Source organism: Mustelus asterias, unplaced genomic scaffold, assembly GCF_964213995.1.
Source record: "Mustelus asterias unplaced genomic scaffold, sMusAst1.hap1.1 HAP1_SCAFFOLD_107, whole genome shotgun sequence".
Classification (NCBI taxonomy): domain Eukaryota; kingdom Metazoa; phylum Chordata; class Chondrichthyes; order Carcharhiniformes; family Triakidae; genus Mustelus; species Mustelus asterias.
In genome coordinates, this window is record NW_027590151.1 from 730,083 (window position 1) to 754,266 (window position 24,184).

A 24,184-nucleotide genomic window follows, 5' to 3' on the forward strand; every position below is an offset into this window, starting at 1 on the left:
CTGTCCTTTGTCACTACGACTCTATAAGGATTGGAAGATTGTGGCCAGAGCTCCACAAGCTCCATGTGAAGGACAGTGTGTGTCAGAGTGCAGCAGTCCCTCAGTGTCAGACTGCAGTGTCAGCCTAGATAATGTGCTCAGCTTGATGAGTATTTCCTGTTGTTATTGATGTGGATCATTCAGAAACAATGGACTCTGATGATGTCATCCAGTCCTGCTGCGATGATGTCATAGAGACTATTACATCACAGCAGAGCCTTAGTAGTGAAAACAGTTTTGTTCCAGATGAGAGGTGATGGCCCAATGCTATTATCCCTGGACTTAATCCATAAACTCAGCTTATGTTCTGGGGACCGGGTTCAAATCCCACCACAGCAAGTGGTGTAATTTGAACAAAGAACAAGAAAAAAGAAAATTATAGCACAGGAACAGGCTCTTTGGCCCTCCAAGCCTGCACTGATTATGCTGCCCGTCTGAACTAAAAAGGCCTCCGGGGACCATATCCCTCTATTCCCATTTTATTCATGCATTTGTCCAGGTGTCCCTTAAAAGTCACTATCATATCTGCTTCCACTACCTCCCCCAGCAGCGAGTTCCAGGCACCTGCCACTCTTGGTAAAAAAAAAACTTGCCTCGTACATTTAATTCAATAAAAATAATTGAATTCAATAAAAAAAAAATCAGGATTAAGAATCTACTGCTGACCATGAAACCATTGTCAATTGTCAGAAAAAAACCATTTGGTTCAGTAAAGCAAAAAGTAAAGTTTATTTATTAGTCACAAGTAGGCTTATATTAACAGTGCAGTGAGGTTACTGTGAAATTCCCCTGGTTGCCACACTCCGGCATTTGTTCGAGTCAATGCACCCTAACCAGCATGTCTATCAGACTGTGGGAGGAAACCGGAGCACCCGGAGGAAACCCACGCAGACACACAGAGAACGTGCAAACTCCACACAGACAGTGACCCAAGCTGGGAATCGAACTCCAGTCCCTGGCGCTGTGAGGCAACAGTGCTAACCACTGTACCACCCCATGAATGTCCGTTTGGGGAAGGAAATCTGCTGTCCTTACCTGTCTGGCCTACATGTGACTCCAGAGGCACAGCAATGTGGTTGACGATCAACTGCCCTCTGAAATGGCCCAGTGAGCCACTCAGTTCGATGGTAACTAGGGATGGGCAATAAATGCCGGCCATGCAGTGACGCCCATGTCCCACAAATGCATAAAAAATCCTCAGAGTTTAAATTCACACAGCCATTCTGTCTCCTTTTGTAATTACCACTCACTTCATCCGTTTAAATAAATGGACGTCAATGAACATAATTCATTCCTGGATGTGATTTACAGTAAAATCCAGTCACTGATTATTTGTGAACTCGCTGGTGACTCATCAGGGTGGATGAGCGAGTGAATCTCTTCCCACACACGAAGCAGGTGAATGGTCTCTCCCCAGTGTGAATTCGCTGGTGTCTCTGCAGGGTGGCTGATTGAGTGAATCCTTTCTCACACTGCAAACAGATGAATGGCTTCTCCCCAGTGTGAACCCGCTGGTGTGCAGTCAGTTGACATAATTGTCTAAACCCAGTCCCGCAGTGAGAGCACCTGAACGGTCTCTCGTCAGTGTGAACAAGCTGATGGCGCATCAGGTCCACAGAACCTTTATAGCATTTCTCACAGTCAGCACATTTAAAAGGTCTCTCGTCAGTGTGAACTTGCTGGTGTTTCAGCAGAGTGGACGAATCGCTGAATCCCTTCCCACATTTGGAGCAAGTGAATGTTCTCTCCCCTGTGTGAACTCGATGGTGTTGTCGAAGCCCTGATGATCGAGTGAATCTCTTCCCACATTTGAAACAGATGAACAGCTTCTCCCCAGTGTGAATTCGCTGATGTGCAGTGAGTTCAGATGATTGTCTGAACCCAGTCTCACAGTGAGAGCATCTGAAGGGTCTCTCGTCAGTGTGAACAAGCTGATGTCGCATTAGGTTCTGAGAACTTTTATAGCACTTCCCACAGTCCAGGCATTTAAATGGTCTCTCATCAGTGTGAACTTGCTGATGTTTCAGCAGAGTGGATGAATCAGTAAATCCCTTCCCACACTTGGAGCAGGTGAATGGCCTCTCCCCAGTGTGAACTCGGTGGTGTTGTTGCAGCCCAGATGATCGAGTGAATCCCTTCCCACACTCGGGACAGGTGAATGGCTTCTGCCCATTATGAACACGCTGGTGCCTCAACAGGTTGGATGACCAAGTGAATCCCTTCCCACACTCAGGGCAGGTGAATGGCCTCTCCCCAGTGTGACAGGGCTGATGAGTTTCCAGCTCAGACGGGGATCTGAATCCCTGCTCACAGTCCCCAGATTTCCACGGTTTATCTACACTGTGAACATTGCTGTTTTCTTGCATGTTAAAAACCCGATGATATTCAGATCCTGATGTGATGTTTGGTTTCAGTTTCCCTGACTGCAAATCTTCCCCTTCTAATGCCCTGTGAAATTGATTTAAAACAGAAAAAAGGGAGTGAGAGAGAACTCACAAAAACAGAAATGCAAGTTGTGAAATTGAGCTAGTTTTAGCGCCAATTTCCCACCCCCTTCCTGAATCCTTTGATTCCCTGAAAGATCTCTCCAGCTCTGGGCTAGAATTTTCCTCCATTTTAATCCTGGGAAAACTGCAGTTATTGTCACCGCTCTCTGCTACAAATTCCACCCATTGACTCCATCCCTCTCCTCGGAAACTGTCTGAGACTGAGCCAGACTGTTCACATAGCAAAATATTTCACCCAACCTGAGAATCTGACCACAAATCCACATCATTACCAAGACCAGTTCCACCTCAGTAACATCACCCAACTCCAGTCTCCTCTCAGTTCATCTGCTGCTGAAACCGTCACCCATTCCTTTGTTTTGAGTTGATTTGATTTATTATTGTCACATGCATTAGTATACAGTGAAAAGTATTGTTTCCTGCATACTATACAGACAAAGCATACCATTTATAGAGAAGGAAATGAGACTGTAGTGCTACAGTCATAGCTAGGGTGTAGAGAAAGATCAACTTAATGCAACGTAGGTCCATTCAAAAGTCTGATGGCAGCAGGGAAGAAGCTGTCCTCGAGTCGGTTGGTACGTGACCTCAGACTTTTGTATCTTTTTCCTGACGTAAGAAGGTGGAAGAGAGAATGTCCGGGGTGCGTGGAGTCCTTAATTATACTGGCTGCTTTAGCAAGGCTGCGGGAAGTGTAGACAGAGTCAATGGATGGGAGGCTGGTTTGAGTGATGGATTGGACTACATTCACGACATTCTGTAGTTCCTTGCGGTCTTTGGGCAGAGCAGGAGCCATACCAAGCTGATGCTAATGCTTTCTATGGTGCATCTGTAAAAGTTGGTGCGAGTCATAGCTAACATGCCAAATTTCATAGAGTCATAGAGGTTTACAGCATGGAAACAGGCCCTTCGGCCCAACTTGTCCATGCTGCGCTTTTTTAAAAAACCCCTAAGCTAGTCCCAATTGCTCACATTTGGCCCTTATCCCTCTATACCCATCTTACCCATGTAACTGTCTGCAACGTTTTTTAAAAGACAAAATGGTACCCACCTCTACTACTACCTCTGGCAGCTTGTTCCAGACACGTTGCCCCTCTGGATCCTTTTGTATCTCTCCCCTCTCACCTTAAACCCATGCCCTCTAGTTTTAGACTCCCCTACCTTTGGGAAAAGATATTGACTATCTAGCTGATCGATGCCCCTCATTATTTTATAGAGCTCTATAAGATCACCCCTCAGCTTTCTATGCTCCAGCGAAAAAAAGTCCCAGCCTCTCCTTATAACTCAATCCATCAAGTCCCGGTAGCATCCCAGTAAATCTCTTCTGCACTCTTCTAGTTTAATAATATCCTTTCTATAATAGGGTGACCAGAACTGAACACAGTATTCCAAGTGTGGCCTTACCAATGTCTTGTACAACTTCAACAACTCCTGTATTCAATGTTCTGACCAATGAAACCAAGAATGCTGAATGCCTTCTTCACCATTCTGTCCACCTGTGACTCCAGTTTCAAGGAGCTATGAACATGTACCCCTAGATCTCTTTGTCCTGTAACTCTCCCCAGTGGCCTACCATTAACTGAGTAAGTCCTGCCCTGGTTCAATCTACCAAAATGCAATACATAGAACATAGAACATAGAACATTACAGCGCAGAACAGGCCCTTCGGCCCACGATGTTGCACCGACCAGTTAAAAAAAAAAAAAAAAAACTGTGACCCTCCAACCTAAACCAATTTCTTTTCGTCCATGAACCTATCTACGGATCTCTTAAACGCCCCCAAACTAGGCGCATTTACTACTGATGCTGGCAGGGCATTCCAATCCCTCACCACCCTCTGGGTAAAGAACCTACCCCTGACATCGGTTCTATAACTACCCCCCCTCAATTTAAAGCCATGCCCCCTCGTGCTGGATTTCTCCATCAGAGGAAAAAGGCTATCACTATCCACCCTATCTAAACCTCTAATCATCTTATATGTTTCAATAAGATCCCCTCTTAGCCGCCGCCTTTCCAGCGAAAACAATCCCAAATCCCTCAGCCTCTCCTCATAGGATCTCCCCTCCATACCAGGCAACATCCTGGTAAACCTCCTCTGCACCCTCTCCAAAGCCTCCACATCCTTCCTGTAATGTGGGGACCAGAACTGCACACAGTACTCCAAGTGCGGCCGCACCAGAGTTGTGTACAGTTGCAACATAACGCTACGACTCCTAAATTCAATCCCCCTACCAATAAACGCCAAGACACCATATGCCTTCTTAACAACCTTATCTACTTGATTCCCAACTTTCAGGGATCTATGCACACATACACCTAGATCCCTCTGCTCCTCCACACTATTCAAAGTCCTCCCGTTAGCCCTATACTCAACACATCTGTTATTCCTACCAAAGTGAATTACCTCACACTTCTCCGCATTAAACTCCATCCGCCACCTCTCGGCCCAACTTTGCAACCTGTCTAAGTCTTCCTGCAAACTACGACACCCTTCCTCACTGTCTACCACACCACCGACTTTGGTGTCATCAGCAAATTTGCTAATCCACCCAACTATACCCTCATCCAGATCATTAATAAATATTACAAACAGCAGTGGCCCCAAAACAGATCCCTGAGGTACACCACTTGTAACCGCACTCCATGATGAATATTTACTATCAACCACCACCCTCTGTTTCCTATCCGCTAGCCAATTCCTGATCCAATTTCCTAGATCACCCCCAATCCCATACATCTGCATTTTCTGCAGAAGCCTACCATGGTGAACCTTATCAAACGCCTTACTAAAATCCATATATACCACGTCCACTGCCTTGCCCCCATCCACCTCCTTGGTCACTTTCTCAAAAAACTCAATAAGGTTAGTAAGGCACGACCTACCTGCCACAAAACCATGCTGACTATCACCTATCAATTCATTACTCTCCAAATAACTATAAATCCTATCCCTTATAATTTTTTCCAACATCTTGCCGACAACAGAAGTGAGACTCACCGGTCTATAATTCCCGGGGAAGTCTCTGTTCCCCTTCTTAAACAATGGGACAACATTCGCTAACCTCCAATCTTCTGGTACTATACCAGAGGCCAACGACGACCTGAAGATCAGAGCCAGAGGCTCTGCAATCACTTCTCTTGCCTCCCAGAGAATCCTTGGATAAATCCCATCCGGACCAGGGGATTTATCTATTTTCAGACCCTCCAGAATATCCTGCACATCCTCCTTATCAACTGTAATACTGTCTATTCTACTCCCTTGCAACCCAGTGTCCTCCTCAGCTATATTCATGTCCCCTTGCGTGAACACCGAAGAGAAATATTGGTTCAATGCTTCACCAATCTCCTCCGGTTCCACACATAACTTCCCTCTGCCATCTATAACTGGCCCTAAACTTGCCCTAACCAACCTTCTGTTCTTGACATACCTATAGAACGCCTTAGGATTCTCTTTAACCCTATCCGTCGCATTTATCTAAATTAAACTCCATCTGCCATTCGTCAGCCCACTGACCCAATTGATCAAGATCCCGTTGCAATCCTGGATAACCTTCTTCACTGTCCACTATGCCACCAATCTTGGTGTCATCTGCAAACTTACTAACCATGCCTCCTATATTCTCATCCAAATCATTCATATAAATGACAAATAACAGTGGACCCAGCACCGATCCCTGAGGCACTCTGCTGGTCACAGGTCTCCAGTTTGAAAAACAACCCTCTACAACTACCCTCTGGCTTCTGTCATCAAGCCAATTTTGTATCCATTTAGCTACCTCACCCTGGATCCCGCGAGATTTTCCTTCGTCTTCTGAGAAAGTAGAGGTGTTGGTGGGCTTTCTTAACTATAGTGTTGGCTTGGGGGGACCAGGACAGGTTGTTAATGATCTGGGCACCTAAAAACATGAAGCTTTCGACCATTTCTACTTCATCCCCGTTGATGTAGACAGGACACGTTCTCCACTATGTTTCCTTATGTCGATGGCAATCTCCTTCATTTCTGTTTACAATGAGGGGGAGATTATTGTTACTGCACCAGTTCACCAGATTCTCTATCTCATTCCTGTATTCTGTCTTGTCATTGTTGGAGATCCGACCCACTACGGTGGTGTCATCAGCAAACTTGAAAATCGAGTTGGAGGGAAATTTAGCCGCACAGTCATAGGTGTATAAGGAGTATAGTCGGGGCTGAGAACACAGCCTTGTGGGGCATCGGTGTTGAGGATGATCGTGGAAGAGGTGTTGTTGTCTATCCTTACTGATTGTGGTCTGTGGGTTAGGAAGTTCAGCATCCAGTCACAGAGGAAGGTGCCGAGACCCAGGCCACGGAGTTTGGAGATGAGTTTCGTGGGAATAATGATGTTGAAGGCTGAACTGTAGTCAATAAATAGGAGTCTGACATTGCTATCTTTGTAATCTAGATGTTCCAGGGTTGAGTGCAAGGCCAGGGAATTGGCGTCTGCTGTGGACTTGTTGGGCGGTAGGCGAACTGTATCGGATCCAGGCAGTCCGAGAGGCTAACCTTTTGAAGCACTTCATAATGATGGATGTTAGACCCACCGGACGAGAGCCATTAAGCACGCTGCTTGGCTTTTCTTTCGTACTGAGATGATGGTCATCTTCTTGAAGCAGATAGGACCTCAGATTGTTGTAAAGAGAGGTTGATGATGTCTGCGAATACCCCAGCCAGCTGATCCATGCAGGTTCTGAGTGCTTGTTACCATTAGACTTAATGATTCTAACACACCCCTGGCCGGTCTCCCTCACTCAACCTGTCTATTAACTTGAGGTCATCACAATCCTGCTGCCCACGTGTTTACTCATTCCAAACCTTGTTCACCCACCACAAAGGCTCCTGTTTATGAATCAACATTTTAAATTTCTCATCCTTGTTCTCAAGTCCCTCCATGGTTTCACCCCTCCCCATCTCTGTAACCTCCTCTCGCCTCACAACCCTCCAATATCTCAGCATTCCTTTCATTCCGGCTTCCTCAGCATTCACAGTTTTAATCACTCCATCATACGTGTCCGCACTCCCCGTTACCAAGGCCATAATCTTCGGAATTTCCCCCTAAACTGCTCCCCCTCTGTGTCATCCTTCCTTTAAGATACTCCCCCTCTGTGTCATACTCCCCCCCCTGCTCCCCCTCTGTGTCATCCTTCCTTTAAGATACTCATTAAAACTACCTCTTTAACCAAGCCTTTACCCATCCACCCTCATGTCTGCTCACATGACTCTATGTCAAATGTTGCTTTATAACACACCTGAGAAACGCCTCAGAATGCTCCAGTACATGAAAGATGCTGTATAAATACACATTGTAATTATTGATTTGGAGATGTATCACTGTCCCTTCATCATCACTGGGTGAATAGCCTGTAACTCTTGACCTAAAGGGGAGCACCTTCACCACATGGACTGCAGCTGTTCAAGAAGATAAAACATAATCTTCTCCACAGGTAATTTCAGAGAAACCCTACAGTGCAGAAAGAGGCCATTCGGCCCATCGAGTCTGCACCAACCACAATCCCACCCAGGCCCTACCCCCATATCCCTACATATTTTACCCGCTAATCCCTCTAATCTACGCATCCCAGGACACTCAGGGGCAATTTTATTTTAGCATAGCCAATCAACCTAACCGGCACATCTTTGGACTGTGGAAGGAAACCAGAACACCCAGAGGAAACCCACACAGACACGAGGAGAATGTGCAAACTCCGCACAGACAGTGACCCAAGCCAGGAATCGAACCCAGGTCCCTGGAGCTGTGAAGCAGCAGTGCTAACCACTGTGCTACCGTGCCGCCCGTTTTGGGGATGGGAAATATTTTCTGTTGGTCTTGTTAGTGAAAAGACAGGGTAGTGGGATGAGCTGATTCCCTTGTAGAGAACCAGCAAATGCATGATGGGTTAGTCATTTTCTGTAGTGTAATAATTCAATGTTTCTGTGGCTTAATGAAAAAGAGACCAATTCTGGAGGCCAGGAACTAACTTCTGGAATCAATGCCCACTGCCTCCAATCGAGGTGGCGGCTGCACATGCGCCCTGTTGCCCATTGCCCCCTATAAAGATGGCCACCGCCCTGCTGTCCATTGCCCCCAATAAATATGGCGGTCACGCTGCCCATTGTTCTCGAAAGATGGAGGCTGCAAAATCGGTCAGGCAGGGCCTCGGGCGTCTTATTTGTGGTTTGAAGCTAATATCCGATGTTTATGAAAGCTCCGCTTCCTATACCGGGTGCTTATGAGTCCTCCCTTTTGACTCTCAGGCTCCATTTAACCTCACTCACTCGGTGTCTCCAATCAGTTTCTACTCTCCCTGCTGCTCCGACACCACCCCATCCGACCACTGCCTACACCGCACTGCGCATGCACCAGTCAGAGAGGCACTGAGTCTGCGCAATGATCTCCAGTATTGAAGATAGGGTATCGTCACCCTCTCGGTGCACGCTGGGTAATGGCACCGCCATTGCCACTTGATATTATCAAATACAAATACATCTTTTGTGGTCCATGATCATAATGACTGGCCTGGCCGAGAATGGCTTACTCCTGTTCCTATTTTCTATGAAAATATATTTAAACAGGCTTATTTTAAATTAATTAACACCTTCCTTGAAATAGTGTGCACAATCATTTGTCAGTCTGGGAATTTAAACTTGCTCTTTCACTTTCAGTCAGGAACACGTCCCAGTTTCACACTAAACTTTGATTTGACAGCATGTTTTCAGCCTTCACCGTTGTTCAAAATTGTTGCAAACTCTCAGCAGCTGTGACGGTATTTGTAAAGACAGAGTCAATGTTTCCAGTCCAATATGACTCTTCAGTTCCAAAACATTAGCTCTGTTTCTGCAGAGATGCTACCAAACCTGCTTTGTTTTTATTTCCGATTTCCAGCATCTGTAATATTTTGATTTTCTTTCACAATTGTTCACCTGACTCGAAACATAGTTATAAAAGAGTCTTCTGTTCCATGTTTAGGAGCTCTGGACTATAGAAAAGAGCAGTTGGGACACATTTCTGACACACCTCAGGATTAACCCACTTTGCTGTCAGTGAAGAGAGATGAGAAAGTCCAAAGTGCTGTTTGTCCCTCTCAGTGTGACCCTATGGCAGGAACAGACTGCAGTTCTGTTCCTGCTGTGTGAACCTCCCCCAGATTGCCCCTTCTGAGCTCCAGCCGGCAATGTTAAACATTCAGCTGGGAAAGATGAACATCTGCAACTATGTATTCAAATATCACTGTTTTATTTCACATTTATTTAGAATATTAAACTCCAGCCCAGTTACAGGGATTATTAACATAATCAGAAACAAACTCCAAATATCAGAATGAACATAGTCCAGTCCTGAATGTGATTCACAGCAGCAGCAATAACAGCAGAATCCAGCCCCTGTAGTAACTTATGAACTTGCTGGTGTGTCAGGATGTGAGGTAACCGAATGAATCTCTTCTCACATGGAGCAGGTGAACAGCCTGTGAATGTGTTTGTGTATCAGCAGATACATTTTGCATTTAAATCTCTGCTCACAGTCAGAAGTTTGAAAAAGTTCCTTATCAGTGTGAACAAGTTGATGTGCAGTGAAGTGGGATGACTGAGTAAATCTCTTGCTAAACATGGAGCAAGTGAACAGCCTCTCCCAGAGTGAGTGCACTGGTGGACACTGAGTTCACATGTCCAGCTGAACCCAGTCCCATAGTGAGAGACTCTGGATGGTCTGCTGTCAGTGTGAACCTGCTGATAGCACATCAGATTCATAGAAATTTTAAAACATTTCCCACAATCCAGACATTTGAAACACATTCCATCAGTGTGAACTCACTGGTGTGTTAACAAAACGAATGAATCAGTGAATTGCTTCCCACACATGGAGCAGGTGAATGACCTCTCCCTGGTGTGAACTCTCTGCTGTTGCTGCAGGATGGACAATCGCTTGAACCTCTCCCTGCACTGAGAGCAGATGAGTGGAGTGGAACGGACTGAATACACTGGTGAACCATCAGTGAATGTGGGTTTTTAAAGCTCCTGTCACAGTCTCAGCATTTAAATCCTCTCTCTTCAGTATGAACCCACTGGTGTGTGTGGAGACTGGATGGAGAAAAGTGGGAGTTCGGGGCTCAGACAAGAGGGATGTTTAGAGACAGTTTGGCCCATTGGGCTAATGGAATGGAGCAAAGCAACAGAGACAGCTGATTGGATTATCTCAATCTTAGTGACAAAGTACTTCCATGAGCTCCTCACACTTGTTGTTGGAGGTGAGGATAGAGGAAACAGGGGAGAGCCCTTCAAAAGGAACTGACTTGTATTAGAGTTATTAAAAATATTCACGATGTGAATATTTTTCGAACTTGATCGAGTTTTTCGAGGAAGTGATGAAGATGATTGATGAGGGTAGGGCAGTGGATGGTGTCTACATGGACTTCAGTAAGGCCTTTGACAAGGTCCCTCACGGCAGACTGGTGCAGAAAGTGAAGTCGCATGGGATCAGAGGTGAGCTAGCGAGGTGAATACAAAACTGGCTCGGTCAAAGAAGACAGAGGGTAGCAGTGGAAGTGTTTCTGAATAGAGGGCTGTGACAAGTGGTGTTCCTCAGGGATCAGTGCTGGGACCTTTGCTGTTTGTAATATATATAAATGATTTGGAGGAAAATGTAACTGGATTGATTAGTAAGTTTGCGGACGACACAAAGGTTGGTGGATTTGCAGATAGCGATGAGGACCATCAGAGGATACAGCAGGATATAGATCAGTTGGAGACTTGGGCGGAGAAATGGCAGATGAAGTTTAATCCGGACAAATGTGAGGTAATGCATTTTGGAAGGTCTAATACAGATAGGAAATATACAGTAAATGGCAGAACCCTTAAGAGTATTGATGGGCAAAGGGATCTGGGTGTACAGGTACACAGGTCATTGAAAGTGGCAATGCAGGTGGAGAAGGTAGTCAAGAAGGCATACGGCATGCTTGCCTTCATCGGCCGGGGTATTGAGTTTAAAAATTGGCAAGTCATGTTGCAGCTTTATCGAACCTTAGTTAGGCCGCACTTGGAATATAGTGTTCAATTCTGGTCGCCACACTACCAGAAGGATGTGGAGGCTTTGGAGGGGGTACAGAAAAGATTTACCAGAATGTTGCCTGGTATGGAGGGCATTAGCTATGAGGAGAGGTTGGAGAAACTTGGTTTGTTCTCACTGGAATGACGGAGGTTGAGGGGCGACCTGATAGAAGTCTACAAGATTATGAGAGTCATGGACAGAGTGGATAGTCAGAAGCTTTTTCCTAAGGTGGAAGAGTCAATTACTAGGGGGCACAGGTTTAAGGTGTGCGGGGCAAGATTTAAAGGAGATGTACGAGGCAGATTTTTTACACAGAGAGTAGTGGGTGCCTGGAACCCGTTGCCGGGGGAGGTAGTGGAAGTGGATACGGTAGTGAGTTTTAAGGGGCGTCTTGACTTTACATGAATAGGATGGGAATAGAGGGATATGGTCCCTGGAAGGGTAGGAGGTTTTAGTTCAGTCAGGCAGCATGGTCGGTGCAAGACCATGGAGGGCAGAAGGGCCTGTTCCTGTGCTGTAATTCTCTTTGTTCTGTAAACATTTCTCTGGATATTTAAATAAAAAGAGTTATCCAAGTGAATGTTGGTCCAAGAGAAAGTGACTCTGGGGAATTAATAATGGAAAGTGAGGAGATGGCAGATGAATTCAACAGGTACTTTGTATCAGTCTTCACTATAGTTTAGTACTCTACCCGATAGTATCGAGGATAGAAGTAATATCTCATCAGGGTGTGGAAGGGAGAGAGGAACTCAGGAAAACTGCTGTCACTTATGAAGTGGTACTGAGCAAATAGTTGGAGCTGTCGGCTGACAAATCCCGGACCCTGATGGACTTCATTCTCGGCTCTGAAAAGAAGCAGCTCGTCAGATAAAAGCAAAGTATTGCAGATACTGAAAATCTGAAATAAAAACAGAAAATGCTGGAAAGACTCAGCAGGTCTGGCAGTACCTGTGGAGGGAGAAACAGAGTTGACATTTCGAGGCCACATGGCTGTTCTTTAGCTGAAGAGGGGTAGAAATGACTGGTGAGATAGTTGATGCATTGTTTTAATTTTCCAAAATTCCCCAGTTTTGGTGGAAGTTCCATTAGATTAGAAAGTAGCAAATGCAGCTCCTTTATTCAAAGAAGGAGAGAGACAAAAAGCAGGAAACTACAGGACAGTTAACTTAACATGCCATAGGAAAAATGTTAGAAGCTATTATTAAATATGTTACAGCATGGCAGTGAGAAAAATCCAGGCTATGAAGGAGAGTCAACATGGTTTTGAGAAAGGGAAATCATATTCAACCTATTTTTTCAGTTCTTTGAGTGAGTCACATGTGCTGTGGATAAAGGGGAACCAAAGGTGCAGAAAGGTGAATGTACTGAGATTTCCAGAATGCATTTATAAGGTTATTGTGGAAAATGAAAACTCCTAGTGGGGCGGGGGGAATGGTAACATATTGGCACGGAAAGAAGATTGGCGAGTTAACAGGAAACAGGATTGGCATAAATGGGTCTTTTTCTAGTTGACTGGATGTGACGAGCGGTGTGCCACAGGGATCAATGCTGGGACCTCAACCTTTTTACCATTTATATCAATGACTCAGATGAAGGAATTGAAGGTATGGTTGCTAAATTTGCCTGTTCAGGTACACTGAATTTGGGAGAATTTAGCATGGACAATGCACCGAACCAGCACATCTTTCGGAATGTGGGAGGAAACCAGAGCACCCGGAGGAAACCCACGCAGACACGGGGAGAACGTGCTGACTCCATAAGACAGTGACCCAAGCCGGGAATCACACCCGGGCCCCTGGCGCTGTGAGGCAGCAGTGCTAGCCACAGTGCCACCATGCCACCCAGTTGGACTGAACAATGTTCATTCTGAGAGTCAGGTTTTGTTTCTGACAGTAATAACCATCCTAACTCAACTGGATAAATATGAAATTAATCAACTTTTTTTCAAAATTATTCTTCTGGATTTTTCCTTTTGGAGAGCGATTACACTATTTCTGCTGTGAAATGAGAACTATTGTCATTCTCCATCCATTTCAGGAAGCCTCATCCAGGATTTTAGCTATTGTGTCTGCATCATTTTTACAAACAGGAAAGGTTTCAATCCACCAGGTAAACATCGCTGTAATTAGCAGGATCTACCAGTCTCCTCTTAGTGTGGAGAGTGGGCCTGTATAATCAAGCTGCAGTGTTTCCCAGGGAACATCAATAATGTGGAACAAGTTAATTGGGACAATGCATTTTGCAGAATCTGATTAGTTTGAACACATGAGGCACAGCTTCAGGTGCTGATGGACATTCTGATGTCTCCTCAGCCACTGATATTGTGATCATGTTGTATAATATTGAGGAGTCAAAAAACAAGAAATACGCCTTGCTTTGATCCATCAAATATACTAATTCCTTTCTAAGCCATCGAGTTGTGACTGAAGTCAAAGTTAAACCATATTTGTGAAAGAAAACTTCATTGTGTCAGATGAGTGAGTCCTTACTTGCTGTGAATGATGAGGGAAAGTTTTCTCTATGGTGCCAACCCTTTTTACCCACAGTCATCTTAGGTCAGTGTCCTGACAAGTTTTTAAATGACATTTAACTGGAGTCTGTCGTACCAGTCCCAACGATTGTGTTTTGGGTGGATCCCATGGAATCTCCTCGAGAGCAGCTTTCCTGGTGAGTCAGTCTGCTTGGTTATTACCGTCACTCCCTTCACTAACTCCTGCTGCTGATCCACCTTCACCTGGCAAATAGCAATTTGTCCTGGACATCCAGTAACATTCCCAATCATTCAGAGTTTGGAGTGGTGAGCAGTGGTTTCCTTTCTGCTGTGGAGAAGTTGTGTTTCCTCCCCCAGAGGGGTAGGTTTTCTGAGGGAATTACAACCAACGTAGCTTTCAGAATATTTGATGATTATGTCGGTAACAGTTTGAACGGCTGTGACCGCAATAACCTCAGAGTTCTGGGCTAACTGTTGCGATTATGGTGGATATTTAGTAAGGATACTACAATTGTTGTGGAGAATCAAACACACAGCTCCACTCTGATACAAACCTTGTTCATAAAACCAACACATGATCACATAAACCCCAGTGCAATGTAATAGTTATTTGTCTTTAACAGGTCCATCGGACATGACCCCTTTTGCCTGACTGAGACGTAGGATTCTTTCATACTGAAACATCCCAGCCAAGTAATAATTATGAAGATTCAGGACGTGAACGCTTTTTCTTTGTAATTCCATAATTCAACCATTGGCCCTTTAGGATAATGTCACTGCCGTATTTGGGGTCTGCAGAAATATACAATTAAACTCTGCCAGGCACTTTATGTGCTTAATGGGCACTTTATATCTTCTCAATGAATTAGGCAATCAATCTTTCCACAGGACTGATTTTGTCTGAGAACTATCCGACTGGAAAACCTTTTCCATTAAGGCCTCAGAATACTACAGCAGATATACATTGTTCTGGCTGTGGAATTAATTGGATAGATCTTCCAGAGAGCCAGTACAGAGATAATGAGCCTAATGGTTTCTATTTGTGCTGTATCATTCTGTAAAAGAGTGAATAATCAGCATCAGGGACAGAGAGAGGAACCAGTGACTGTGCGATTGAACCCAGTAAGAAGTCTGACAACACCAGGTTAAAGTCCTACAGGTTTATTTGGTAGCACAAGATTTCGGAGTGTTCCTTCTTCTTCAGGTGAGTGAAGAGTTCTGTTCACAAACAAGGCATACATCGAGACAGACTCAATTTACAAGATGATGGTTGGAATGCGAGTCTTTACAGGTAATCAAGTCTTTACAGGTATAGACAATGTGAGTGGAGAGAGGGTTAAGCACAGGTTAAAGAGATGTGTATTGTCTCCAGCCAGGACAGTTACTGAGATTTTGCAAGTCCAGGCAAGTCGTGGGGGTTACAGATAGTGTGACATGAACCCAAGATCCCGGTTTAGGCCGTCCTCATGTGTGCGGAACTTGGCTATCAGTTTTTGCGCAGCGATTCTGCGTTATCGTGTATTGTGAAGGCCGCCTTGGAGAACGCTTTCCCGAAGATCAGAGGCTGAGTGCCCGTGACTGCTGAAGTGTTTCCCGACAGGAAGAGAACACTCCTGCCTGGTGATTGTCGAGCGGTGTTCATTCACCCGTTGTCGTAACATCTGCATTGTCTCCCCAATGTACCATGCCTCGGGACATCCTTTCCTGCAGCTTATAAGAACATAAGAACATAAGAAATAGGAGCAGGAGTAGGCCATCTAGCCCCTCGAGCCTGCCCCGCCATTCAATACGATCATGGCTGATCTGAAGTGGATCAGTTCCACTTACCCGCCTGGTCCCTATAACCCCTAATTCCCTTACCGATCAGGAATCCATCTCTCCGTGATTTAAACATATTCAACGAGATAGCCTCCACCACTTCAGTGGGCAGAGAATTCCAGAGATTCACCACCTCTGAGAGAAGAAGTTCCTCCTCAACTCTGTCCTAAACTGACCCCCCTTTATTTTGAGGCTGTGCCCTCTAGTTCCAGCTTCCTTTCTAAGTGGAAAGAATCTCTCCACTTCTACCCTATCCAGCCCCTTCATTATTTTATATGCCTCTGTACGATCACCCCTCAACCTTCTAAACTCCAACGAATACAAACCCAATCTGCTCAATCTCTCCTCATAATTTACACCCCTCAACTCCGGTATCAACCTGGTGAACCTTCTCTGCACTCCCTCCAAGGCCAATATATCCTTTCGCAAGTAAGGGGACCAAAACTGCACACAGTATTCCAGCTGCGGCCTCACCAATGCCTTGTACAGATGCAGCAAGACTTCTCTGCTTTTATATTCTATCCCCCTGGTGATAAATACCAACATCCCATTTGCCTTCTTGATCACCTGTTGTACTTGCAGACTGAGTTTTTGCGACTCATGCACAAGGACCCCCAGGTCCCTCTGCACAGTAGCATGTTGTAATTTTTTTCCATTTAAATAATAAACCAATTTACTATTATTTCTTCCAAAGTGGATAACCTCGCATTTGCTAACGTTATACTCCATCTGCCAGATCCTCGCCCACTCACTCAGCCTATTCAAATCTCTCTGCAGACCCTCCACTTCCTCCACGCAATTCACTTTCCCACTCATCTTCGTGTCATCAGCAAACTTTGTTACCCTACACTCAGACCCCTCCTCCAGATCATCTATGTAAATAGTAAACAGTTGAGGCCCCAGTACCGATCCCTGCGGCACGCCACTAGTCACCATCTGCCAACCAGAAAAGCACCCATTTATTCCAACTCTCTGCTTCCTGTTAGATAGCCAATCCCCAATCCACGCTAACACCCTACCCCCAACTCCGTGTGCCCCAATCTTCTGCAGCAACCTTTTGTGAGGCACCTTATCGAATGCCCTTTGGAAATCCAAAAACACCACATCTACTGGTTCCACTCCGTCAACCGCACTAGTCACATCTTCATAAAAATCCAGTAAGTTCGTCAAACACGACTTTCCTCTCATGAATCCATGCTGCGTCTGCTTGATCGAACCATTCTTATCCAGATGGCCTGCTATTCCTTCTTTAATGATGGATTCCAGCATTTTCCCAACTACAGACGTTAAGCTAACCGGCCTGTAGTTACCCGCCTTTTGTCTACTTCCTTTTTTAAACAGCGGCGTAACAGTAGCCGTTTTCCAATCAGCTGGAACTACCCTCTGACTGGACCAAAAATGTCTGAAATATACAGACTGGGCTCACTTCCTTTCCCTTCAGTGGCTAAGGGTGGACAAGTCACCAGGATCCAATGAACTGCACGCTAGGCTTTTAATGGAGGTTGCTGAAGAGATTGTGGAGAATTTTGTTGAAATTTTTCGTAACTCCCTAGATTCCGGGAGAGTATCAGAAGATTGGCAATCAGCCAATGTGATGACCTTGGTCAAAAAGGGAGAAGGCAGAAGGCAGGGAACTATAGGTCAGTTAATTTAACATCTATTATTGGCAAGACGCTGGAGTCAATAACCAAAGAGCAAATAGCTAATCATTTAGGAAAGCTGAATATAATCAAACCTCGTCAACATTGTTCTATGAAAGGTAAATCATGTTTGACAAATTTCCTTGAATTGTTTGAGGATGTGAGAAGGAGGGTAGATCAAGAGAAATCTGTACTTGTAGTTTATTTAAAAAGGGCGCCACGGCAGCACAGTGGTTAGCACTGCTGCTTCACAGTGCCAGGGACCCAGGTTCAATCCCGGCCTTGGGTGACAGTCTGTGTGGAGTATGCACATTCTCTCCATGTCTGTGTGGATTTCTGAGTGCTCCAGATTCTTCCCACAGTCCAAAGATGTGTGGGTTAGATTGATTGGCCATGCTAAATTGCCCCTTTGTGTCCCTATAGATGTAGATTAGGTGGATTAGTGGGGTGAAAATGTGGGGCTACAGGGATAGGGCCTGGGAAAGATGAGTCAAGAGTTGGGGAAGATGCAATAAAGTCACCCCTCTGTCTCCAAAACATGGCAAATGGAGTTTAAAGTGTGAGGTCATGTATTTCAGTCAGAGGAATCAACAGGATGATGATCTAAATGGAAAGGGGCTGCCGGTGAGTGAAGTACAGCGGGATCTTGGTGTTCTTGTGCATGAATCACAAAAAGCTGGCAGGCAGGTCCCACATGAGGTAAGAAGGAAAATGGCATTTTGGCTTTTATTGCAAAGGGGTTGGAGTTTAAAAACAGGGAGGTTTTGTTGCAACTGTACAGTGTGTTGGTGATGCCTCACCTGGAATCGTGCATACAGTTTTCATCCCCTTCCATAAACAAGGATACAGTAATATTCAACATAGTCCAAAAGGAAATTCACCAGGCTAATTCCTGGATGGGAGGGTTGTCCTATCAAGAGGGAGGAAATTGTCACGGTCTGTGTTCCTTGAAGTTTTGAAGACAAAGGGGTGATTGAAACATATAAGATCCTGAGGGGGCTTGACAAGGTAGATGGTGAGATATTTTCACGAGTGGGAGAGTCTCAAACAAAATAAATACCTCATTGAATGTTTTTAAGGCAAAGATAGATAAATTTTTGAACAGTAAAGGAATTAAGGGTTATGGTAAGCAAGCAGGTAAGTGGAGCTCAGTCCACGAAAAGATCAGCCGTGATCTTATTGAATGGCAGAGCAGGCTCGAGGGGCCAGATGGCCTACTCTTGCTCCTAGTTCTTATGTTCTTATAAGCACTGATTCCAGATTGTTCAATACTTCTACATTGAATCCCTCTCCTTTCCTTCTCCATATGTACTCTATGATGTACCGATCATGGTGCCCGAACTAAACTAAAACAAAAACCTTCTGACTCATAGAAACCATAGAAACATAGAAACCCTACAGCACAGAAGGAGGCCATTCGGCCCATCGAGTCTGCACTGACCACAATCCCACCCAGGCCCTATCCCCATACCCATGCATATTTTACCCACTAATCCCTCTAACCTACGCATCTCAGGACACTAAGGGCAATTTTAGCATGGCCAATCAACCTAACCCGCACATCTTTGGACTGTGGGAGGAAACCGGAGTACCCGGAGGAAACCCACGCAGACACGAGGAGAATGTGCAAACTCCACACAGACGGTGACCCAAGCCGGGAATCGAACCCAGGTCCCTGGAGCAGTGCTAACCACTGTGCTACCGTGCCGCAACTAGGGATGGGTAATAAATGCTGGCCAGCCAGCGACGCCCATGTCCCACGAATGAGTAAAAGAAATCACAGAATTATTTTGATTCAAAGTTGAGACCTTATCCACACACAGAACACGAGTAGAGTCTCTCCCGCTGTGAATGCTGTAATATTTTTTCAGGCTGTGTAACTAGTTAAAGCTCTTTCCACAGTCAGTGCACTGGAACACTCTCATTCGAGTATGTGTGTGTCTCGGTGATTTGCCACTCCCATTGATGTTTAAAACTTTCTGAAGCAGACGGTACAGAGAAGCATTTCTTCTTCTGGATTCAAAGGCCAATGATAATCAGATCCTGATGAATTGAGTGAGGACGGGACGTTTGCTTTGAGATTTCTGTCACCTGATATCCTGTAAAAGGAGTTTACAAAAGTAATCACTCAGTACAAGATAGAAATTCAGAACAGATAATTCTAGTTTCTAAGGAACATTCTTTCCCCTCTCATTCCACAAAGGCTGTAAATCTCCATCCCACACACTCTCCCTCCATTCTCACTCTGCTGTATCTAATATTCACCCTCCCAATTCTCCTGAAGGTGCTGATTGAGGCTGATTGACAGATCCATGCTCACTGCTTCCTGTCAATCTTTTCGGTAAAACAATTAAACTAAATCAAATCAACTGAGGACAAATAAACATTCTGTTGAATCTTTTTGGCAAAACAATTAAACTTGAAAGAAATCACTAACTATTCTGTTAATCTTTTTGGCAAAACAAGTGGACCAAATTAAATTAAATGTGGGACAGATCAAAATGGGCAGACCTCAAAAAGAAGGGAATCGCCTGCCCTGGACACAGAGAGCTGGAAATCTCCATGCAGGCGGCCAGACAGATATATGTCTATATGACTGGAGTAACAATGTGTGGAATGTACAGACTGGATTCACTTCCTTTACCTTCAGTTGCTGCAAGTTCCCAATTTCCCCCAGAATGAGAAAAGAAATGGAAAGGGGGAAAACATTGATTTCCTCCCAGATGGTGCAGAGGAGGGAGTTTCACTCTGAAGCTCATTGGACAACATCCGCACGGTGACGTCACAACGGAGCCCTGCCTGAATCAACCAATAGACATCAGCCTGCTCCGCGATGACGTCCTGGGGTTCCAGTGCGCAGGCTCGGCGAGCGGACGCGGGAACCCCGCCCCCACCCATGTTCCCCTCCCCCAGCACCTCCTCGAGCCAAGGTTTCCAGGCAACCGGCTGGCGGCTCCGGCCAGAGCGAGAAGCCGCTCGGTGATCTCCCCCCCACTACCAGGGACTGCGCATGTCCAAGGGAGAGGGGCAATTGCGCATGTGCGGAGATCGGCCCACTCCCCCCCGACGTCAATGCTGAGGTATTGACCAATGGGAAGACTTGGAGGACCGGAAGTAAGTTTCTCCTGCCGCCAACCAGACCTTCCCCATTGTCTGAACGCGGAAACAGGACAGTGAGCTTGTTCACCCGGAAAGCTGCTGCTCTCTCTGTGAATGAAGATTGAGTACAGACAGACTCAAACTTCCTCCTGTCTTCAGCATCTGTGAGTAAAACACTTTCTTTTCTCCCCCTTTCCATTTCTTTTCTCATTCTGGGGGGAAATTGGGGAGTTGCAGCAACTGAAGGGAAACGAAGTGAATCCAGGGACGCTGCAGACTCTGGAAAGGTTGGCCCAGGTCTCTCTCTTTCAAAGACATTGACATCCTTTGCTCCCGCAGCTTGACACATTTATTTGTCTGGCTCAAAGCATGGTCTCTTTCCGAATTAAAGCGCTGGTTTCCCCAGGAGATGACTGACATTTAAGGGGACAATAAATTAATATAGGACAGAGATATGTCTAGTGTTGTTTATGGGACAGATTAGATGTATTATTTATGGTTCTGTAATGAAATACATTTATTATTATGTCTGGTTTTGTAATATAATACTGTAGATATGTTATACATTTCCAGTCTTGGTCATTACAGCACAGAAGGAGTTCATTCAGTAATACAAGTCCATGCCGAATCTCGTTTCAGCTTCATCTCAACTTCGGCTGCATTTGAGATGCTGACCTCCCTCTGGGAGAAAAGGTTTTTCCTCTTGCCCCCTGTAAACCATCTACCAGTCACTTTAAATCTATGCAAAAAAGCAAAATAGTGCGGATGCTGCAATCTGAAAAAAACACACAGAAAATGCTGAAAAATCTCAGCAGGTCTGACAGCATCAGTGGCGAGAGAATGGAGCCAACATTTAAAGTCTGGTTGACCCTTCATCAGACTCTTGACCTCTGACATTTTCAGTGTTATGCCTATGTTCCCTGTTAATCGCTCCTCGACTGTGGGAAACATGTCAGTCCTTTTTACCCTTTCTCGGCCTCTCATAATTTTCAAGTCCTGGTTACATTCAGTCAGTCCCGTTACCCCTCCATATCCCCATTGCAAGTAAATTTGCCAGTTTATTACCTTCTGGTGCCATCTACCTCCACTTCCACATGCTGCTGAAATCAAGTTCTTCCACTCATCCCCCATATATCCAGTAACACAATACTGTGTATTACATGGGTTTTTTAGTCCAGTTAACACATAAAATCGGTGAGCATGGATCTGTTGGTCAGCAAGAATTGGTCCCTTCAGGAGAATTGGGAGGGTGAATATTAGATACAGCAGAGTGAGAATTGAGGGAGAGTGTGTGGGATGGAGATTTACAGCTTTTGGGGAATGAGAAAGGAAAGAATATTCAATAGAAACTAGAATTGTCTGTTCTGAATTTCTATCCTGTACTGACTCTGATTTCTTTTGTAAACTCCTTTTACAGGATATCAGAAGGTGAGGATTTACAGACAAAAGTCAACATTTGACAGAGTCTCCCAATTCATCGGGACCTTAACATCGGCCTTTGAATCTAGGAGGAGGATATTACAGGATATTGAAAGAGGAATCACAGGCCATAATCTCAAACGTCATGTCCAGATCTGACAGAGTCAAATTCCTTTGGACCTGAATATCATCGGCCTTGAGTCTAGAAGGAGGAATGGTTATCCAGTCTGCCGATTTGAAAAGATTTCAAACACCAGTAAGTCTGGAAAAGCACCAACACACTGCCACACTCAAGTGAGAGTATTCCAGTGCACTGAATAAAGAGGTTTAACCAGTTACACAGCCTGAATAAATATCACACCATTCCCAAAGGGAAGAGACTCTACCCGTGTTCTGTGTGTGGATGGAGCTTTAACTGATTGTCCATCTGAGCCATGGAGAAACCATGGAAATGTGCAGACTGTGGGAAGAGATACAGAGCCCCATCAGAGCTGGAAGCTCATCGGCGCAGCCACACTGGGGAGAGACCATTCATCTGCTCTCAGTGTGGGAAGGGATTCACTGAGTCAGGCCACCTGCAGCAACACCAGCGAGTTCACACTGGGGAGAAACCATTCACCTGCTCTCAGTGCGGGAAGGGATTCACTCGGTTATCCAGCCTGCAGACACACCAGCGAGTTCACACTGGGGAGAGGCCGTTCACCTGCTCTCAGTGTGGGAAGAATTACAGTCAATCATCCCACCTGCATTCACACCAGCGAGTTCACACTGGGGAGAGGCCGTATATCTGCATTCAGTGTGGAAAGGAATTCGCTTTGTATTCTGAATGGCGGAGACACCAGCGAGTTCATACTGGGGAGAGGCCGTTCACCTGCTCTCAGTGTGGGAAGGGATTCATTCAGTCTTCAGACTTGCAGAGACACCAGCGAGTTCACACTGGGGAGAGGCCGTTCACTTGCTCTCAGTGTGGGAAGCGATTCATAGTTTCATCTCAGCTGCTGAAACATCAACAAGTTCACGAGTGATTCCAGGGGTTGGATTCTGCTGTGATTGTTTCTGCTCTCAATTACATCCAGGACTGCATTTTGTTCATTCTCACAGTTGATCAATGGGGAGGGTCAGAGGGTTTCTTTCTGCTGGACTGGCCGGTCTCATGACTTTTCGTCCAGGGGGCCGATGCTCTTTGAGCCTTTTGTGAATACCTGGATTCAGATTTCACAAGGATCACAGAGTGACAGGTTATTTGGAGGTTAAGAGATAATTAGTCAGCATTTCTGTTTGAAACCCCACAAATGTCCATCCAATTTCCTTTGTAATTGTTTATTGTCTCCACTTCCTCCTCCCTCGTAGGCAGCGAGTTCCAGGTCATTACCATTCGCTGCATCAAAATATTCTTCCTCACATCCCCCCTGCATCTCTGATCCAGAACCTTAAATCTGTGTCCTCCTCGTCCTTGTCCCATCAGCTAATGGGAACAGCTTTTCTTTGTCCACCTTATCTAAACCTGTCAGAATCTTGTCCACCTCGATCAAATCTCCCCTCAACCTCCTTTGCTCCAAGGGGAACAACCCCAGCCTGACATTGACAATAAAGAACAAACTAACAGAATATGTTAATACCTGAAATCAAATGGGAATGTTTAATTTCTGTTTTAAAGATATTGTGAATATATTATCCTGGACAATAAAGAAATTGCAATAACTCACCTTGGGTGTGGTTGAATGGAATATATCAATCTGGAATCCACCTACAGTCTCGTGAAAGTCTGGAATGTGTAGCTGGAAATCGCTCCCTAACAGCACTGTGGGTGTACTTACACCTCAGGCATTATAACAGTTCAAGAAGGCAGTGTTGGGGTTGACCATGGCCGAGGCAGCTACAGACAGCCACATATTCTGTTATAATTGAAGGACTGCAGATTGAATGTGAGGCATTATGGGACTGGACTATCTTGACCACATTCCTGTGACTGCTCAGTTACTGCAATCACGGACCATTAAAGCTGCTTAGCAGGGCCCCGACAGAGGAGCTGGTGAGAATATTTACTCAGAATGAGTTAGAATTAAACTTGTTCCAGGACCGGCTGGTGTTCAGCGGCTGAGATACCCGAAT

At 45.2% G+C, this 24,184-nt stretch overlaps 2 protein-coding genes across 2 annotated transcripts in view; one reads left to right on the forward strand and one right to left on the reverse strand.

The window, feature by feature from the left end:
- LOC144484462 (uncharacterized) overlaps positions 1-23,697 on the forward strand; it is a 77,284-nt gene extending 53,587 nt beyond the window's left edge. The window contains exon 6 of the mRNA XM_078202998.1: positions 22,564-23,697. Coding sequence (XP_078059124.1) covers positions 22,564-23,097 — 534 coding nt within the window. The 3' untranslated portion in view covers positions 23,098-23,697. The remainder of the gene's footprint in view (positions 1-22,563) is intronic.
- LOC144484433 (uncharacterized) lies at positions 1,341-14,387 on the reverse strand. The gene is made up of 4 exons (XM_078202966.1): positions 14,298-14,387; positions 10,436-10,500; positions 2,008-2,487; positions 1,341-1,941 (listed from the first exon to the last, which is right to left on the reverse strand). Exons 1-4 carry the CDS (start codon positions 14,385-14,387, stop codon positions 1,368-1,370), a joined length of 1,209 nt encoding a protein of 402 aa, XP_078059092.1. The 3' UTR covers positions 1,341-1,367.
- Positions 23,698-24,184: the final 487 nt, after the last annotated feature.

Coding starts and splice junctions, on each gene's coding strand:
- LOC144484433 (XM_078202966.1), bottom strand. CDS start 14,387: ATGATTGGGAATGTTACTGGATGTCCAGGACAAATTGCTATTTGCCAG. Junction 10,501..14,297: donor AGTTAGTGAAGGGAGTGACG/GTAATAACCAAG, acceptor ATCTGCTCTCAG/TGCAGGGAGAGGTTCAAGCG. Junction 1,942..2,007: donor AAATGCCTGGACTGTGGGAA/GTGCTATAAAAG, acceptor GAGACCCTTCAG/ATGCTCTCACTGTGAGACTG.